Raw genomic sequence first — 21193 nt, 5'->3', positions numbered from 1 at the left:
TTCCACACTGGCAATCTTGTCTACTGGCACATCCGTGTCAAGGTATTGCAAGGCCTGGGATCTGTTCTTAAGCTGAATGATGAATGCAGATCTCACACTGGTGTCCTTCAGCTTCTCAACAGTAAATTGTCTCCTGTACATGTGTTCTGGTTCCAGTGCCTCTTGGCTTGAGTTACATCCCTGCTGCAACAGGTGGATACTTCCTATATCTGCTCCTTTCTTCACCTTTACATCTTGCAAGGATCATCTCCACATATCGTTGATCATCAGACAGTCAGTCTGGTTTTTGTCGCACCCATTGTGTGAGTGCCGTGTCAATTTGTGGATTTCAGTGTGTAAAGATGGTCCATCCTCTGACCAGATTGTTCACGGCACAGAATTCCACCAGTCTTTCACCATTGTTGTTCATCGTTCCATGTCCATGTGTGACTATGGCCCCATTGAAGTGAGTTATTCCCCACTTTTGCATTTAGAGCTCACATGATTATTATGTCAAGGTGCGGTATTAATTCTACCTCCGATTGCAGCACTTCATTGAAGATGTCCTTTTCTTCAATGTCACTGTCGTTAGTTGGAGCACAGCACTGGATTAGCCATGTTCACTTGCTTCCCTTTCAGCCTGACTCTCACCAGCCTACTGATTGGTTTCTACTTGAGGCCTTTTTTCAAAATGACAGCCACACCATGATGCTGACATCTTTCCCTTGAGTATAAAACTGTTTCACCAGTTGCTGCAGTTAGTCTGCCAGACTGTATCCATCTGCTTTCACTGATGCCCAGAATATGCAGACTGTAATGATGGATTTCTGTAATTACTTGTGCTAGCATGCCAATGTTGTATATGGTTTATACATTCCAGAAACCAGTTTTAGTTTGGTCTTGGTGGCATTCAGGGCTTCCTTCATTGTGCTAGTGGCTTCCTCTGTGTTCACTATTGTTGGTCATGCAAAGCCCAGGTGCAGAGTTGGGAATGGGAATGCTGTCACAACAGATATAGAATGAACCTTCATAGCTGTTTCCATAACAATTGTTTTTTGACTAGTTTATCCCTCGAGCTGAACTCTTGAACCTGGAGGACAGGTGGACCACTCTTAGTCTGGCCTCTACCCTTTGACCTGTTTGGCATGGGTGACCCTACCAAGAGTCAAAGCACGAGGCCCTGATGCCAGACAGCATAGCTCTCCAGGTCACTGAGGCACACGAGCCTCCAAACCCAATGACAAGGTCACGGACCTCTTGCTCCTCATTTGTGATAGTGTGCAGCTCTCTTTTGACATGCCTTCTGTATTGCTAATTATTACCTGTGATAGTTCCTAGTTTCTATTGATTGTTAAGTTGTTAATCTTCCAGGTGAGCAGTAAATCGAGCAATTATTTTGTAGTGTGACAATTGATCTAGATTAATAAAAACTATCAATTTGTTTCAAACAATCTTGAATGAAGGCAGCTATAATTTGTGTTCAATACATTATTGATTTTATTTCTCTCCTCTCCCACCCCACGCCCTCAGGTTTTAGTGTTGCTGAAAACAAGACAACAATGATGCTTTTCTCTGGCATCCCTTTGGGACCACCTAGGCTACCGTTGTTGAAATGCAGTGAGGAGAAGGCGGCAAAAATATTGGCCAAATTGAAGACCCTGGGATGGTTGAACTAAATGATCCTAATTTTATGGGATGAATTATACACGTGCATTGCCATGAGAATGTGTCTTTGTTCACAATTTCTAGCTATCATCATTGTATCAGAGACCATTTTATTTGGGGAGGGGGGAAGGCAAAGTAAATTGTATTAGTGAAACCAAAACTTTGGCATAAAACACAACACCTTTCATGTGGTTGAAATGTGCTGTCTTAATTACAGGTTCAAAGGCTGAGAAGGCACGTGCCAGTTTTATAACTTTGTAACTTTACTACAATTTAACATAATCCTTTTGATTTAAAGTTGCAGAAGTTGTACATTTGGACAAAGCAACATATTTATGGTCAATACTGCAGATTACAGGTCACACTTGAAATGAAAGGGCACCAGAGATTTTACAAATTTTAATATTGAAAATTAGCTTCAGTCATTTACTTGTCTGTTACAAGCAAATACACATCTGGAACTGGATACTCGGAGAATGTGAAGGCTTCAGTGAAATGCTTAGAATGGGAAAGGAAGGGAAAATGTTGATTCTATATTTGTGCTGAAGTGGAATTCAATGTGTAGTTTGTCAACCATTGCAGTAGCTTATTTTTTCTTACAGTAAAAAATTTTAAATAAAAATATTTGAGGAAGAGTATGCAAGAAGATGGTTGGACAATTAAATTGGATTTTAAAATTTGGAGTCAACATCTGAGACGCACTATACCTGTTGGCAAAAGATTGTAAAAATCTGGATCAGCCTCAGGAGATGGTTCCTTTCGATAACTTACCAGCTTGATTAAATGTATTACTGTTCAACTTTCTCCATCGACAACTTTGCTTTTTGGGTCATACAACCCCCTCATTGAAACTTGTATTCACAGATGTTTCTGATCCATTGCTATTCCAAATGTAATCTCTACATTTTGTCAGTGAGTTTGAAACTGTTTTTGGTCATTGTGTTCCTTGTAACTAAAGCAAATTGGCCCCATCCAATTTCTGTACTTCCCCTCTTCTGCAAGATTTCTAAATGGCAAGTGTCAGGAGTTTATTCACCTTGTCCAACTGAGGGCGGCAGTTCACACTGACTGTTAAATCTTAAAATAGCATTACAATTTTGACTTTTGTACTAACCTATTCTGTTGCATAAACCTATTCAGCCATCAGGATGTGTTGATTCTTAAATGAGAAGTTTAAGGGAAATTATTTAAAACAATACACTGTTTACGTAAAACACAATGCTTTCAATTTATTGAGTATTGAAAGTATTGTATTCTTTCCAGATGTTTTCAAGGTTACTTTGAAATGATTTTTAAATGTTTCATTATTTTAGTGTTTTTAATTATGACACATTAATCTGTTTACACTAGTTTAAATGTTAAAGTATCTTTGCTTTCCATTTGCTGACAAACAATAAACTTGTCAAAATTTAGCATTTGTGTGTTATGAAGCAGATTGACCTGTATTTTAATTACTTACTGAAGAGTTTATAAAGGGAGTAATTTTGGCAGTGTGACTAGACTTGTACTGCTAGTTTTGGCAACATCAAAATTTACATCAACACCTTATGAAATATTCTGTATACTACATTACAGCAGCCTTTCATCACAGTAGCCATCAAGCATATTTAGTATAATCATCATTTACTAATAATTTCTTATTTCAATTTGTTTCCTATTCTTGAGGCCTTGTTTTGTCAGAGGAATGAAATAGAGTTTTTAAACAAGAAACTCCCAGGTTGCATCAGCAAAAAATCTAAACCTGTTATTGGAAAACAAATATGCAATGAGACCGGACTTCCTAGTAATCAGTGAGTTTTCTGTGCAATCAGCAACCAAGAGAAGATTAATTTCCCATTAATATTGTCTAAACTACACCTATCACAAAAGGATTAGGCCTGCTGGCCCATCAAGTTTGTCCCTCCCTAGAGTATGACTCAGGTAGATTTATTTTTTTCCCCCCGCCCACCCACCCCAGGCTTCTGCTTCTGTTGTTCCAGATCCCATAGCCTTCAATTTTCCAATATTTGTTTTTAAAAAGAAAGAGATTTTTATCCGTCTCTAGGTACTGTGCAAAAGTCTTTGTTAGATACAGTTGCAAGAAAAAGTTTGTGAATCCTTTGCAATTACCTGGTTTTCTGCATTACTCATTAAAATGTGGTCTGATCACAATAATTAACAAACACAATCTGCTTAAAACTAACAACACAAAAACCATTTTCTTCCTGTCAATACTGAGCACACCATTTAAACAATCACAGTCTAGCATCAAAAAAGGTGTGAAGTTCTGGGGTAATGCCTTCTTTAAAAACCTGTTGGGTATTCCAATCAATGAGATGAGGTTGGAGGTATGGGTTGTACAGGTGCCATGCCTTTTAAAGAAACACAAAGTCAGATTATTCTTCTCAAGAAAAATATGTTTATGTGCATCATTCCTCAATCAAAATAGCTTCTGGAGGACCTTAGAAGAAGTAGAATTGTAGAGATGCATGGAGTTGGAAAAGGCTACAAAGCATTTCTAAAGACCTGGGTGTTCATCAGTCCACAGTAAGAGAAATTGTCTACAAGTGGAGGAAACTCAGCACTGTTGCTAGGAGTGGGCATCCTGCAAAGATCACACCAATTTGCACAATATGCAATGTTGAAGGAGGTAAAAAAAAACAAAAGGATAACAGCAAAAGACATGTAGAAATGTCTAGAACTTTCTAAAGTCATGTTCATGTGTCTACTCTAAGAAAAACAATGAACAAGAATGGTGTTCATGGAAGGACAGCATGGAGGGAAACCACAGTTCTCCAAAAAAACATTGCTGGATACAGAAAATATACAGGGTAATACTATTATAATAATATTATTACAAAATAATACAGAAAACCAGGTAATGCAAAACATTCACAAACTTTTTCTTGCAACTGTGTATATATAGCTAAGGTGCCCAAGATCTTTGAAGAGTACTGCAACAATCTTGTGTGTTCCATTGCACTGCTACCACACAAAAAAACCAGATGTTATCTTGGGTGAGTGATGATAAACCTGGACTGAGAGTGGGAAGCACAAGAAAAACATTCTTTAATGACGAGTAACCTAATCGTTGGGCATCAGATAACCTTGCCTGGCGACTCGGGGCTGGATGTGTCTGTACCTGCACTACACCCCACCCTGCCCAGGCTCTCCATCTCTGATATTTGTCCCATGGTACTCCCCTCTCATCATTTTTGGAATTATGTCCTTTTCAATATTTTAAAAAACATCTTGACATCTTTCCTCATGCTTTTGTGTAATTCGATGAGATCACATCATTCTTCCAACCTCATATGCAGACCTTATCTGTTTAGCCTCTCATTCCAGGAGTTTGTGAAGCAAACCACAAGCAAGAAAAAAATCTGCTGATACTACACAAAATGCTGCAGGAACTCAGCAGGACAGGCAGCATCTATGGAGAAGAGTAAACAGTCAATGTTTTGGCTAAGACCCTTCATCAGGCCCTCAACCTGAAACAGTGACAGTTTACTGATTTCCAAAGATGCTGCCTAGCCTGCTGAGTTCCTCCAGGATTTTGCATGTGTTGCATGAATGAAGTGAATCCTATTTGAACCGTGTCCAATGTAACTTATCCTTCCCTGGGTAAGGGGACCAAAAGTGCTGTACTCCAGATGTAGCTTCACCATCACTTTGTACAATTGTAAAATAAATACTATTTCATAACTCCAACACCTTTACAATAAAGAACCAAATGCCATTTGACCTCATAGCTACCAGCTACTTGTATCAACCTGTGAACTTCTAAGTGATTTGAACACAAGAACATTTCAACCTCTCTGGGAATCACTGATTTGGAATCTTGTTTCACCAAGAATAATTTGCCTTTTCATTTCTGTAACAGAAGTCACTTTCCCATGTTAAACTCCATTTGCTAAATTTTCACCCACTCACCCTTTACATCTTTACAGGGTCACAATATCCTTATTGTAATTTGCACTTCCATGTAGTTTTGTGTCATTGACAAATCTGCATACCTTGTTTTCTGTCTTCTTGATAATAAATATATATAATAATTAATGACCCTGTGATCTCTATCTCAGAGGCTGATGTTAGGCTGTCTTTAAAGAGGGCAAACCCTCGCAAGGCGGAAGGTCCTGATGGAATACCTGGTAAGGCTCAAAAACCTGTGCTAACCAACTGGCAGGAGTATTCAAGGACATTTTCAACCTCTCACTGCTACAGGCGTAAGTTCCCACTTGCTTCAAAAAAGCAACAATTATACCAGTGCCTAAGAAGACTAATGTGAGCTGCTTTAATGACTATTGCCCGGTAGCACTCTCATCGACAGTGATGAAATGCTTTGAGTGGTTGATCACGACGACTGAACTCCTGCCTCAGCAAGGACCTGGACCCATTGCAAGATTGTGACTATTCCCACAATAGGTCAACGGCAGATACAATCTCAGTAGCTCTTCACATGGCTTTAGACCACCTGGACAACACAAACACCAATGTCAGGATGCTGTTCACCAACTATAGCTAGGCATTTAACACCATCGTTCCCACAATCTAGATTGAGAAGTTAGAGTGTGGGCTTCTGTACCCCCCGCTGTAATTTGGATCCTTGACTTCCTAACCAGAAGACCACAATCTGTGCAGATTGGTGATAACATCTCCTCCTCGCTGATGATCAAACTGGTGCATCCCAAAGGTGTGTGTTTAGTCCACTGTTCTACTCTCTCTGTACCCATGACTGTGTGGCTGGGCATAGCTCAAATGCCATCTATAAATTTGTTGATATTACAGCCATTGTTGGTAGAATCTCAGATGGAGACGAGGATGTACAGGAGCAAGATATGCCAACTAGTGGAGAGGTGTTGCAGCAACAACCTTGACCTCAACATTAGTAAGACGAAAGTGCTGATTGTGGACTTCAGGAAGGGTAAGACGAAGGAACACATACCAATCCTCATAGAGGGTTCAGAAATGGAGAGAGTGAGCAGTTTCAAGTTCCTGGGTTTCAAGATCTCTGAGGACCTAACCTGATCACAACATATCAATGCAGTTATAAAGAAGGCAAGACAGCGTCTATACTTAAGTAGGAGCTTGAAGAGATTTGGAAAATCAACAAATACACTTGAAGTTATATAGATGTACCACGGAGAGCATTCTGACAGGCTGCATCACTGTCTGGTACGGGGTGGGGGGGGGGGGTGCACTATTGCACAGTACCAAAAGAGGCTGCAGAGAGTTGTAAATTTATTTGGCGCCCATCTTGAGTACTAGTCTGCAAAGTGCCCAGGACATCTTCAAGGAGTGGTGTCTCAGAAAGGCACCATCCATTATTTAGGACCTCCAGCACCCAAGGAATGCCCTTTTCTCATTGTTACCATCAGGTAGGAGGTACAGAAGCCTGAAGGCACACACTCAGCGATTCAGGAACAGCTTCTTCCCCTTTGCCATCCGATTTCTAAATGGAGATTGAACCTGTGAACACGACCTCATTTTTTTAATATACTATTTCTACTTTTTGCACGATTTTTAATCTATTCAATATACGTATACTGCAATTGATTTACTTATTTATTTATTATAATTGTTTTTTTTCTTCCATATTATGTATTGTATCGAACTGCTGCTGCTAAGTTAACAAATTTCATGACACTTGCTGGTGATAATAAACCTGATTCTGATTCTGATGACCAAGAAGTGATCCTATGATATTTCACTGGTAACATCTTTCCAACCTGAAAAGCACCCATTTATTCCCACTCTGTTTTCTATGCAATAACCATTGTATTATTGAAATTTTTTGAAAATTGATTATTGCATAGAAAACAGAATAAATATATTTATCAGATTAGAAGGATATAGTTTGTCAACTTTATTGGGTACAACTGCTTGTTAATGCAAATATCTAATCAGCTAATCATGTGGAAGCAACTCAATGCCTAAAAGCATGCAGACATGGTCAAGAGGTTCAGTTGTTGTTTAGACCAATCATCAGAATGGGGAAGTAATGTGATCTAAGTTACTTTGACGATAGAATGATTGTTGGTGCCAGACTGGGTGGTTTGAGTATCTCAGAAAACTGCTGATCTCCCAGGACTTTCATGCACACACAATAGTCTCTAGAGTTGATAGAGAATGGTGGAATAAACAAAAAAAATCCCATGAGTGGCAGTTATGTGGGTGGAAACACTTTGTTATGAGAGAAGTCAGAGGAGAATGTCCAGAATGGTTCAAGCTGACAGGAAGCCAACAGTAACTCCAATAACCACGTGTTACAACAGCATTGTACAGAGGAGCCTCTCTAAATGCACAATATGTGGAACCTTGAAATGAGTGGGCTACAGCAGCAGAAGACCATGAACATACATTCATTCAATAGCCACTTTGTTAGGTACAGGAGGTTCCTAATAAAGTGACTACTGAGTATATATAGAGCATTGTCAAATGTCTTGGAAGTCCAAATATATCACACCAACAGGATTTCCTTTATCTGATCTATTTGTTACATCTTCAAACATGATTTGTTGGTCTTTTTTCTCTCTTATTTGCATTCTAACTGCCTTGCTAGTCTTCTTTGATTGTTGAATCCAACATTTCACCAACACCAAGTATAAAAGCTAACCGTAACCCTCCTGGAATTCAGTGAATTTTTCAAATCATTAACCAATAATATTCAGAGCACCTCTGAAGCTGCTCCCTTTCAAACCCTTGGCTGCTGATTTGTTTGCTTTTAGTACTAAATGTTTTCTCCTCTTCTGTTTGGAATTCTCATGGATTCTTTGTACTATTTTAAGTAAACCCATCTGTTATCATCAGGGTGCAAGCCGATGAACAAAATCAACTTATTTACAAACGTTTGTAATTACAGTAATATTTAAGTAATATTGTAAATACATTTTTGAGTAAGCATTCCTTGTTTGTTTACATAATTCATTATGGGTTCTATGTAAAAAATGCTCAATTGCATATGTCATGACACTACCACGTGATAATGCGCTTCACTTAAAGTAAACACTTTTCCTTTCAATTCATTTAATGTTTCGGAGATACAAAACGTGACAGTGGTGACAAAGAAGTTTTAAACAAACCGGAGACAACTACCTACCCATTCAAGTGCAGCAAGGTGTACAAGTAAACAAAAACACTGTGAGAACAGTGGAGTTAAATAAAAAGTGCAGCTCGTTCTCTTCACAAAAGCAAAGGCAGTTGAGCTAATAAAAGTCAGAAAATTGAAGAATTCATGGGTTCATAAACATTGATAACTGAGCTGATAATTATAAAAAAAAAAGCAGAAATGGCTATCTACAACAGAAAGATTGGTACATTTGATTACATAGCAGATAACTAAAATATCTACTGAGCTTACTGAGCAATATTTGAGCACAAATGGAATAGCCAGTAAGGAATCAACTGAAATAAGATTTGCTGATTTCATGAAAGTAATGTAGAAACCTTTAGAAACAAAGCCATTGCTGATTGAAGAATGTTATAGGTTCCATATGCTGAATCAAAAGGTAGCCTATTTCCACGTATGTGGCTATATTGAAGAGATTGTCTGAGCATTGCCAGTTCCATAATGGGCTTAACAATGCATTAAGAGATTGCTTACTTTGTGGAATCTCACAAGAAAGCATTCAAAAATGGCTCCTAAAAGAAGCCCTCTTTAAAAGAGCAGTTGAAATAGCTGTATCAATGGAAACAGCAGACAGATTTACAATTAATTTGCAATCAGGAATGAAAGTGAGCTTGAACAAAATTGCAATGTCTAAACAGAAACTGCCCTGGCCAAACAAATTGTGTTACCATTGTGACCAGGCATCAGATATATCAGACTAATGCAAGTTTAAAATCAAAACTTGCAGAAAATACAACGAAGTAGGACACACACACAAAGAGCATGTTGGGTGGAAGAAAATAAATGGACTGCACAGGGAAGAGAAGAAGATAAAAGGTCAAGCTGCTTTTTCAAAAAAGGTGAACTGATCTGCATACGGTTGATGAAAAATCTGATAATGATGGCAGTGACACAAGACATGGAAGCCTTGAGATTTGCAATGTGAAAGCTAATAATAGACAAGCTTACACCAGAAGTGAATGGCAAATTAATTGAAATGGAATTAAGACATAAGCTCAGCTGTTTCAGTCATTCCACAAAATAAGTTTGAATGGCTTTTCAGAGATAGTAAACTGGAGCCTGCAGATATCCAACAAAGAACTTTTGTTGGAGAAAAGATAATTCCTGTAGAAGAGGCATTCGTAGCAGTGAAATACATCAACCAACAAGCCACATTGGTTAAAATAGAAGGACTAGCATTGTGGGGGCATGACTGGCTGAGACAACTACAGCTTGATTGGAGATCCATCCATGACTTGCATGTTACATTCCCTGAAAAAGAGTCAACTGAAAGCAAATTAAGAAAGGTACTGGATGATGCTGCAACTGTCTCCATGCTATACACCATGAACCATTGCTCAACAGAGAGCAAACAGGTATTGGTGCCAACCTCTGTGCCTTTGGTTGGGAAGCATATTGGAAGGACCATGCTGCTCAGAGGATTCTGAAAGTGACAAAAGCAGTGGACTGATTATAACAGCTTTTGTAGGCAACAAATCTGAGAAAGCTTCTGATACGTTAATCCGGCAGTTACTTGTGAAATGTGTCTTGGTTTTATGCTGAAAAGAGTTCAAGGAATTTCGGGAAAGTTGCAAGCATTTAGCTTTTGTGAGTGTAAAGAACCAGGATCTACTCTGAGTGCATGAACTTCAAGTGGGAGACAAAAAGCTGCTTGTAAAAGTAGATGCAAAGACCAAAGCCCAGCTGGATGAATGGAATGAAAGGAGTCAATGGAGAAATGAAAACAGAAGATGCATAAGATAATGTTGTGGATGAGGAAACAAAGAGGAGAGATCAGATCGTAAAGGCAGCAATAGAAGGATGAAAAAGAGAATACTCCAGTGAACAAAATGCACCTTCCCAAGATCAAGATGTGCAAATTAGAGGAAGAAAAAAGGAGAAGGAAAGTGTCCAGAGCCGTCAGAGCCATTTCCTGTAACCTCAGTGTCAACTCCTACAACCAGCACAGAGGAGGCCCCAGAACTGAGATTGTTTTCACAGCCACTAGTCTCTCCTGCAAAGCAGAGTGACGTCAGGAAAGACGTTATCCCACAAGCATAGGAAATCCTCCACAGCAATTATATCTTTAGGCTGAATGGGACAGTTTAAAATTGGCTGTGCTGTGGATGTCTGTATATATTAGTTGTATTGTGTATATAGTTGAGACGCATTCTCTATTGAGTTGGAGTTTATAGCTAAGCAGGGAGGAATGTTGTGTATTTAATATTTCAGTAATATTGTAAATATATTGTTTAAATAAGCATTTTTATTTGTTTAAATAATTTGTTTTGGGTTATATGTAAAAATACATGAATTACATACATCGTGCTGCTACCATGTGATACGTACATGCCTTAAAGTAAACACGAAATTAATCTCACATTTCAGACTTCTGTCTTTTAGTTTAATGTTTTGGAGATACAAAACATAACAGCCATATAAAGCATAGTTTCCATTTCATTGTATAATATCGACAGACAGCACAATGGCCACTGTTCTACTTACCGTCCTTACACACCTGGAGAAGAAGGATGCTTAGTTGAGAATGCTGTTCTTGGACTAGAGCTCAGCATTCAACACCATAATTCCCTCCAGGCTCGACAAGAAGCTCAGAGACCTCTGCATTGACCCTGCCTTATGCAGCTGGATCCTGGACTTTCTATCAGATTGCAGGCAGGTGGTAAGAGTGGGCTCCCTCACCTCCACCCCTCTTACTCTCAACATAGGAGCCCTTCAGGGCTGTGTACTAGGTCCTTTCCTTCACTCCCTGTATACCCATGACTGTGTTGCCACCCACAGCTCTAATCTGCTAATTAAATTTGCCGATGACCCTACATTGACTGGCCTAATCTCAAACAATAACCAAGTGGCCTACAGGGGAGAAGTCTTCTCTCTATCACAGCGGTGTCAAGAAAACAACCTCTCCCTCAATATTGCAAAAACAAAGGAGCTGGTTGTGGATTACAGGAGGAATGGAGACGGGCTAACCCGTCAATGGATCTAGGTTGAGAGGGTGAACAGCTTCAAGTTCCTTGGCAACCACATCACTTAGGATTCCACGAGGTCTGTACACACCAGCTGTGTGGTGAAAAAGGCACAACAGCACCTCTGTCACATCTGACAGTTGAGGAAGTTTGGTAAGGGGCCCCCAGCACTTCTTCCCCAGGGCACCACTGCTCAGTACAAGAGGACATGGCTTTAAGGTAAGGGGAGGGAAGTTCAAGGGGGATATTAGAGGAAAGTTTTTACTCAGAGAGTGGTTGATGCATCAGTGAGTCACTGCCTGAGTCAGTGGTGGAGGCAGATACACTAGTGAAGTTTAAGAGACTACTAGACAGGTATATGGAGGAATATAAGGTGGGGGGTTATATGGGAGGCAGGGTTTGAGGGTTGGCACAACATTGTGGGCCGAAGGGCCTGTAATGTGCTGTACTATTTTATGTTCTATGTTCTAAATCCTAAGAACTTTCTACAGGAGCACAACTGAGAGCATCCTGGCTGGCTGCATCACTGCCTGGTATGGGAACTGTACTTCCCTCAATCACAGATGTCTGCAGAGAGTGGTGCGGACAGCCCAGTGATGCACCATCAATAACTCACTCTGAGACGTAAAGGCGAGGTATCGGCGGTTATTGACTGGAAGAAGGAACAAGCAGTGGTTGACCACCATACTACATCCTGGAGACTGAGATGCCGGGCTCAGACCTCAATCACCTTTATACAGGGGTCTGTGGGAGGAGCCACAGGAGCAGTCAGCAGGGGGCATGTCCAGACAGGTATATGTAGTTCACCACACCCAGCACATCTGTAGACATGACATTTATAAAGACAGGTTTGAAAAAAGGGTCCGTAGGATCACTGAGGACCCGAATCACCCCAACCACTATCGATTCCAGCTGCTACCATCCTGGAAACGGTACCGCAGCATAAAAACCAGGACCAACAGGCTCCAGGACAGCTGCTTCCACCAGGCCATCAGACTGATTAACTCACACTGATTTGAGTGTATTTCTATGTTACACTGACTGTTCTATTTATTATAAATTACTATAATTTGCACATTGCATGTTCAGACGGTGACGTAACATACAGGATTTTTATTGCTCGTGTATGTGAAGGATGTAAGGAATAAAGTCAATAAATCCTCAGTAGAATAATGGAATCAATGTAAGACCGCATCATCTGGGCGTTCAAAAAGTTTGCAAATATATAAAAAAAAGAAAGAAAGAAGAATGATAAATAAATAAGCAATAAATATCGAGAGCCTATTCTGGCCTACTCTTAGTTCTTTCTTGTACATTTATTTTTTTACAATCCAGATCCAGACGAAATACTTATTTATTGGTCTTATATTTCTGGAAGAAAAACACATCAGCCAAAATCATCTGCAACGGAGTAAATTTACTGCGGATGTTGCAGGGGTTGTCACAACCGAGCATCTGTGAGCTGTGTGTAACTGCAGGGCTCGGACACGCCCCGCACACTGATGCTGCCGGGTGCCCCTGCGCCTGACGTCACAATGCCCCGCTGCGGGGATCAACCAACGAGGCCGCGAAGGGAAGGAGGTGAAGAAAGATAAACAAGATCATCAGATCAAATGATGAAAATCAAAAGCTTTGTTGATCAAACTGTAATATTCTCGATTATAATAAAAAACAATAATTGTACTAAGGCGTTTCTCAAATAGAGTGTTTTTCATATTCAGACGGACGTTTGTAAGAATACCCACTCACTGTAAAAGTTGTCTGCCCGTGTGTCTAGCCTGACGCCATTTTGTGCGGGGTTGGATTCGGTTCGGGTCGGGTCGGCTGGGCTGTTCCTGACCGCTGCTACTGTGTGAGGGTAAGGGTGAGCCAAAGACCGGGGTCTGCTCTGGTGGGGGTGGCTGGGCTGGGGTCTCGCCGACCACGCACTGTTGTTGGGTTCGCCTTCCGTTTGCCGTTGGGGGACTGCAGTTGGAGCGCCGCGGTTACGCACATTGTAACCGGCCTGTGGTCGTCTTTGTGCAGGATCGATTGAAAGTGGCGATTTGTGCTGCGATTCAAATATTCTCCGTGTTGGTCAGTAGTTTGGGAACTTCGCAGTTTACAAGTTTTTTTGTCCACACTTGCAATGAAAATCGTATCTGTTCTGTTTGAAAATGAAAGTTTATATCTGTGTGCTGTGTTCGAATGACATGCAGTCATCTTTATTGCAACGCTGCATATTGACGCTATATTTTCGAGTACAGTTATAATTGGTTATTTGACAAGTGAGCTTGAGTTTTACTCATACAGATTTTAAATAGAAGGGTTCATGGTATTTCAAATACTAATATACTTGGAGCACTGGGCTTAATATTAAAAGTGAATTGTTCCTACAAACACATCAACTTTTCTGTTAAATGCCATGTTTCATTGTGGAAATGGGCAGTGTAATGTTACAAAATGAAATATAGTATGCCTCTTATCCTCGAAGTTAGCATGACAAGTAGATTTAAGACCATAAGACAGAGGAGCAATGAAATTCATGATTTCCTTTACCATTCTAAGATGTATGTCACACTTCAGCTGGATGTACAAGGAATAGGGCCACCAACTTCCTCTGAAAGCAACAATGGGGATACTACTAAAGCCCCGCGATTGTAATACAGTCCCTCAATACACGTAAATATGTAATGTTCCAGAAGTGTTAATGTATATATAAGCATATTAAATCCTGGTTATAATTGATCTTGATGAACTAACCACTTCCATTGAATATATTGAAACCTGTAACTGGTCTTAAAGTTACAAGGTCCTCTGTCAATTGGGACATACACATCACCTGACCTAAGGAAAAGTTAACTGGAAATCGATCAACTTTGTAGGCAGTGATCAGTTTATTAAAGCTAAGGGCTCAAACTTGAGCAGAGTTTTTAAAGATTGTAATGAAGGAGAACAGGTGAGAGGGGAACTTCAGAACTGATGCCTTTAAAAGCTTATTGCATAGCCGCCAGGGATGGAGTAATCAAACGTGGGAGAGTTTAGCGAGCAGGAACAAAATTGAATTTAAGGATGTTGCTAGATTACACAGAAAGAGAGGGGAAATGATAGAGGAACTACCAGGAGGTCAAACAGCATCTGCGGAGAAATGGTGTTAAAAGATTTGAGGTGGATGTAGGTTGGAAAAGGAAGAGAGAACTTTTGGATTGTGAGAGGAGGTGCAGTGGCACTGTGGGAACACAGTCAGGGTAGAAACTTAGAATAAATGGGATAAAACAAGTGGTGTTGGATGAAAGGAGAGAGCTAAGGATAGAGAATAATATAAATTACATCTAAATAGGCAGAGACAAATGAAATCTGAAATACCAGAAAGAAAACTGAATACTTAAGTTGAGATAAGGCTTGAATACAGTACTGCTATTTTGGTGACAAGTCCAGCAGGATGTGGTATTGTTCCTTGAGTCTACTTTGCATCATTGCAGCAGTGTATAATTCCAAGATACAAATAATTCAAGGAGGGACAATAAAGTAGCAAGTAACTGATAGCTCAGAGTCACTTTTGTTGATTATGAGGTGTGCCGCAAAACAGTAATCCTGTTTGCTTGGGTTCCTTACCTAGTGTAGACCACATTATGGTCACTGAATATATAATTATTACCTCTTCCATTTTAGTGTTAAATTTATTCACTTTCTTGTTCATTTCCTTAAGGAGCAAACACTAACATTGATGGTGGCTAATAATCAAGAGGAAGCATGACGGACATCAAGAACTTCTTGTATGCTTGGTGTGGGAAGCGCAAGCTTACACCAAATTATGAGATCCGTGCCGCTGGCAACAAGAACAGACAAAAGTTTGTTTGTGAGGTATGACAGTTTGTGTACTAGCCTGAATTTACAGCATTGAAAATTCCAGTTCAGTCTGAAACTGATTTTGTTTGCAGTACTGTTTCAGATGGGGAACAAATGATGTGGAAAATGATTATTTCTCTTGTGATAGCTTGATATTTGAATTTTTTTATGATTACTTGAAAACTAGAGTGCAATGGTTTAAGGTGAGGAGGCGGAGGCTTAAATGAAATCTGAGGGGTGAATTATTCATGGTAATGGTATTTTTATGGAATAATGGTATTTGGACTGAGCTGGTGGAGACAGGAACAGCAAGTACTTTTAAGAGGCATCTTGACAGTTACTTGAAGCAGGGCATAGAGAAATATAGAATTTATAAAGGCAAGTTGGAATTTTGTAGATAAATGTGCTGATCACCATAGATACAGCCCATAGAGGGCTCGTTTCTGTGCAGTACAGCTGTATGACCTTGGAAGGCAAGGTTTTAATAACAAATTGTGAATTTCCCTTTAGAAAAGATAAAATGCTGGAAATACTTAATCAAATAAAATGCGTAGATTGGCTTTACAGACTCTGGGTCCATCCCCCAAGTAAATATAGATGCAAAAAATCCATTTAAGATCTCACCCATCTCTTCGGCTCCATGCATTTACATCAGTGCTAATCTTCATGAAAACCAATTTTGTGCCTTGCTATTGTTTTGCTCTTAATGTATCCATAGATGCTCTTGGGAGTTCTCTTCAACCTGTCTGTTAGAGCAACTTCATGCCTTCTTTTAGCCCCTCTGGTTTTGCCTATTAAGTGTTCTCCTGCATTTTTTATACTCAAATACATCATTTGTTCCTTGCTGCCTATAGCTGCTATTCACCACCACCTTCTTAACTGGGGCCTCAATATCTCTCGAAAGTCAAGATATGAAGGTTCCCTAAACCTGTTGGCATTGCCTTTTATTCTGTCAGGAACATACCAACAGTATTCTCAAATTTTTACTTTTAAATGCCTCCCACTTACTAGCACACCTTTGCCAAAATACAGCCTGTCCCAATCTACACTTGCCAGATCTTTAATATTAGCAAAATTGGCCTTTCTCCAATTAAGAATCTCAATCCAAGGGAGAAATCTATCCTACTCCATAATGTAACTGATGTATCTAAAGTCTTCCCCTGCACATACTTCTGTCACCTCCCTTATCTTTTGTCTAATAGGACTTCCAGTGATGCACTCTCTCTAGTTGGGACCACCATGTATTGATTAAGGAAATTTTCCCTCCCATCCAGCCCTTTACCAGTATGGAAGTTCCAGTCAATACAAGTTAAAATCGCTTATCGCATCCTTGTTTCTTATCTGTGATCTCTCTACAGATTTGCTCGTCCAAATCCTGCCTACTGGTGGGTGGTCTATAATATAATTCCATTAATGTGATAGCTTCAGTAGATGAGCTCTCCAGTCTGTCCTGTCTGAGCATTGTCATGACATTTTCCTAACATCTCTCCTTTAATCCCTCCCATTCTATCATGTCTAAATCAATGGAACACCAGCACATTGAGCAGTCCATCCTGCCCCTCTTTCAAACAGGTTTTGCTAATGGCTATAATGTTATAGTTCCACATGCTCAATCACCTTACCTATAATACTCTGTGCATTGAAATAGACAACTCAGAACATTAGTTCTATCATGCTCAACCTTTCGATTCCTGAATTTGTAGGTAGGCTGAACAACATCTTTCCCCCACAGCCACTTTATCTTCTCCAACACTCTGGTTTTCATCCCCCTGCAACTCTGGTTTAACCCCTACCACAGAACTAGCAAACCTTTCTGCAAGGATATCAGTTCAGGTGCAAACTGTTCTGTCTATATAGGTCTCACCTTCCCTGGAAGAGAGCCCACTGATCTAAAAATCTGAAGCCTTCCCTCCTACACCATCTCCTTAGCCATATGTCAAACTGTATTATCTTCCTATTTCTGGCTTCATGACATGTGACACAGGTAGCAATCCAGAGATCACAACCCTGGAGGTCCTGTCTTTTAACTTAGCACTAAGCTCTCTGAGCTCACTGTGCAGGACCTTGTCACCCCTCCTACCTTTGTCATTGGTACCCACATGGAGCACAACCTTTAAGTACTCAACCTCTCACTGGTGTGATCTTGATCCAAGGTGTCCCTGGCACTGACACCTGAGAGGCAACCATGTGAAATTTTGTTCTTGTCCACAGAACCTCATTTCTGTTCTCTCTAACCAGCAAATCCCCTTCACTACAGCTTGCCTCTTCTACATCCCCCCCACATTTCTGAGCCACTGAGCTAGAGACCTAATTGCAGTGTCTATACACACCCCCTCTTCCCCCCAACAGTATCTAAAGAGGTATAAATGTTATTGAAGGGAATGGTCACAGGGTTGTTCTGCACTGGCTGCCTATTCCCTTTCCCCCTACTGATGGTTATCCAGTTACCTGTGTAATGCACCTTGGGTATTAAAGCCAATTCTGTGTATCACTACCTCCCGATATGCCCTGTCGATCAGCCTCTCACCATCCTGAATGATCTGTAGTTTATCCAGCTCCAATATGTTTAACAAGGTCTGTCAGAAGCTGCGCCTGAATGCTCTTCTTGCAGCTGCAGTCATCAGAGACACCGAAAGTCTCCAGTGTAGCTATAGCGTCTATTTCTTCAGGACAAAGCCTGAACTCTCCACTATAACATGGGGCCACTCAAACAATAGTAGCTCCCACAATGTCTGCTACACTTAAACCTAATTTTTTTTTGGACCTTGCCAAGTGCCTAATTACACACAGTCCAGTGTCACTTAGTGATGTGTGGTGCACGAATGCTCCCATTAGTTTACATTTCAGACCCTAGGAAATCTATTCCCTCTATGTTATCCATATTTACTGAATTTAGTACTTCCTCTGGATATAAGTTAAATATACGTAAAAGTGAATTATTTCCTATTAATAACTTCTGATCATTATGATCAAATACCTTTTAATATTGCTAAAAATTATTTTACCTATCTTGGTATTAAAATTTCTAAAAATTTTAAAGATCTATATGAGTATAATTTTCTTCCTTTAATTGAATATACACAACAAACGCTTTCCAAATGGTCGCCTATGACGATGTTGTTAATTGGTCGAATAAATGCTTTGAAAATGACAATTTTACCGAAATTTTTATACACGTTTCAAGCTGTTCCATCCTTTGGCCCGAAAATGTTTTTGATAGAATAGATTCTACGATCCTGTCATATATCTGGAATAATAAGAGTTCTAGAGTGAGTAAACCTTTATTGCAAAAATTAAAAAAAGATGGAGACTTGGCTTTACCAAACTTTAGATTTTATTACTGGGCAATTAATAGTCGTTATATTACTTTTTGGATTCACTGTATAGATAATCAGGACTGTCCTTCATGGTTGGACTTGGAAGAGAACTCGCTAACTCTTTACTGAATTCTTACTGGGAGCTCCTCTTCCCTTTTTGTTTTCTAGGATTGGTTCACAAGATCTCAGTCCCACTGTTGGACGTACATTAAAAATTTGGTTTCAGTTTCGCAGATTTTTTGACTTAAAATAACTTTGTTCTTTCTAATAATATCCATCTTAACTTTTTTTAAACCATTAATTTTAGATAAGGCCTTTCTAACATGGAAAACGAAGGGAATAAAAACTTTTCTGGATTTGTTTTTAGAGGATTGTTTAATGTTTTTTTCACAGCTAATGGACAAATATGATATACCTAATGCACAATTTTTTAGATATTTACACGTCAGGAATTTTTTTACGCAATTTGTTACCGAATTACCCATTTGCTCATTTACCAAATATGATAGATGTTATCTTTCAGCTTAAACCATTTCAAAAAGGATTGATAGCCATTATATATAAACGGCTATTGAATTTACGAATGATGTCTAATGATAAGGTTAAACGTGCTTAGGAATTGGAACTTCAAGAGTCACTTTCAGGTGATCAATGGAATAAAATTTGTCATTTAGTTAACAATTCATCTATCTGCGCTTGTCACTCCTTGATTCAGTACAAGGTACTGCACAGGGTGCATATGTCAAAAGATAAACTAGCGAATATTTTTTCTAATATAAATCCCACCTGTGATAGATGCAACAGTGAGGTGGCTACCTTAACTCATATGTATAAAGTTAAATAATTTTTAGAGAGATGTTTTTAGAACGTTATCAAAAGTCATAGGTTTGGACCTTCAACCTAATTCATTTACGGAAATCTTTGGGATTATTCCAAAGGAAGCAGGAAATGTTCCTGCTTCTGCTCAATGCATGATAGCTTTCTCAACTTTTTTGGCTAGGAGAGCTATTTTGTTGTATTGGAAGGATCACAATTCAGTTACTGTTGTTTTTCTGGCTCTCCTCCATTATGTCGTGTTTAAGTTTGGAGAAAATTAGAAGTCGGATGTTTGATACATCTTTTTAAATTTGAGCAAACTTGCTGACCTTTTATTCAATATTTTCATATGATCTAATTCTTTTTACTTTTTCAGTTAATCTTGTTTTTCCTTCTCTGTGAAGTTTTAAATTTGACCAGAAGGATTTTTCCTTTTTTAAAATTGTATCCTCAAAATGGACAGCCCAGTCCCCTTTTTTTTTGTTTTAGGTTAGTTTAGTGGGTTTTTGTTTCTTTCAATAACAGAAATTTTTGAGTCTTTTTTTCTATAAATAGTTAAGAGGAGATGTGGGTCTCTTATTTGCTTTATATTAGCTTAATACTATATATGATTTTGACAAGAGTATTTTCCTTTCTTTGTACTATTATTGAAATATGTATTTGAGATAACTTCTCTGACTTGTATTTATCCTTATTCTTTTAAATCAATAAAAAAGATTGAAATGAAAAAATTGAAAACACGCTTTTCCAAATTGAACTCCATCTGCCTCATCTCAGCCCAATTCTACATCCTGCTAATGACTTCTTGTAGCCTATCACATCCTCTACACTATCCACGTGATGTGGTCTGTAGACATGCTAATCAGCTCCTGATTTCCTTGTCCAAGTCATTTATATAAATCAGAGGTTTGGGGGGGAGTGGGTCCCAGGACGGAAACCTGCAGAACTCCACTCATCACCAATCTCCAGGCTGAATACATTCCATCTATTACTGCCCTCTGCCTTTTGTGGGCAAGCCAATTCTGAATCCACATAGCCAAGCTTCCCTGGATTGCATGCCTCCCAACTTTCTGAATGACCCTATCATGGAGTACTTTGTCAAATGCCTTACAAAAAATTCCATGCACATCACATGTTTTGCTCTTCATCAATTTGTTTGGTTACTTCCATGAAGAATTCAATCAGGTCATGAGGCACAACCTTCCCTTCACAAAACTATGACTTTGCTTCTCCAAATACTCTCAAATCCTGTCTCTTAAGAATGCTTTCCAATAGATTGCCCATCACTGGCTCACTGATCTGTAATTCTTGGGGTTATTCCTATTTACTTTCTTGGACAAAGAAGTAATATTTTCCTCTCCTCCAATCTTATATCTCTTCTGTGGCCAGTGAGGATGCAAAGGTATTGCAAAGGCACGGCTGTCTCATCCCTCATAGTAACCTGGCGCATAACTTGACCGGCCCCGGAGTCTTTCTAACTTGACATTTAGCAAAAGTTCCAGCATGTCCTCTTTCTT

General features: G+C 39.4%; 2 protein-coding genes across 4 annotated transcripts in view; both read left to right on the top strand.

Moving 5' to 3' along the window:
- Positions 1-3056, top strand: part of npl (N-acetylneuraminate pyruvate lyase (dihydrodipicolinate synthase)) — a 40894-nt gene extending 37838 nt beyond the window's left edge. For both annotated transcript variants that reach the window (XM_073063286.1, XM_073063285.1), the window contains exon 12: positions 1510-3056. In XM_073063286.1, the coding sequence (XP_072919387.1) occupies positions 1510-1655 (146 nt within the window). In that variant the 3' untranslated portion in view covers positions 1656-3056. The remainder of the gene's footprint in view (positions 1-1509) is intronic.
- Positions 3057-13479: 10423 nt separating this feature from the next.
- The window catches only part of dhx9 (DEAH (Asp-Glu-Ala-His) box helicase 9), an 89601-nt gene continuing 81887 nt past the window's right edge, over positions 13480-21193 (top strand). Inside the window, exons 1-2 of one of the 2 annotated variants that reach the window (XM_073063282.1) lie at positions 13480-13573; positions 15404-15558. In XM_073063282.1, coding sequence (XP_072919383.1) covers positions 15448-15558 — 111 coding nt within the window. In that variant the 5' untranslated portion in view covers positions 13480-13573; positions 15404-15447. Of the gene's footprint in view, positions 13574-13631; positions 13792-15403; positions 15559-21193 lie in introns of those variants that run through there. The other variant, XM_073063283.1, reaches the window with a different exon arrangement.

Source organism: Hemitrygon akajei, chromosome 12 (assembly GCF_048418815.1).
Source record: "Hemitrygon akajei chromosome 12, sHemAka1.3, whole genome shotgun sequence".
Classification (NCBI taxonomy): Eukaryota; Metazoa; Chordata; class Chondrichthyes; order Myliobatiformes; family Dasyatidae; genus Hemitrygon; species Hemitrygon akajei.
Note: the sequence above shows the minus strand (reverse complement) of the source record. Positions and strands in the feature narration are given on the sequence as shown.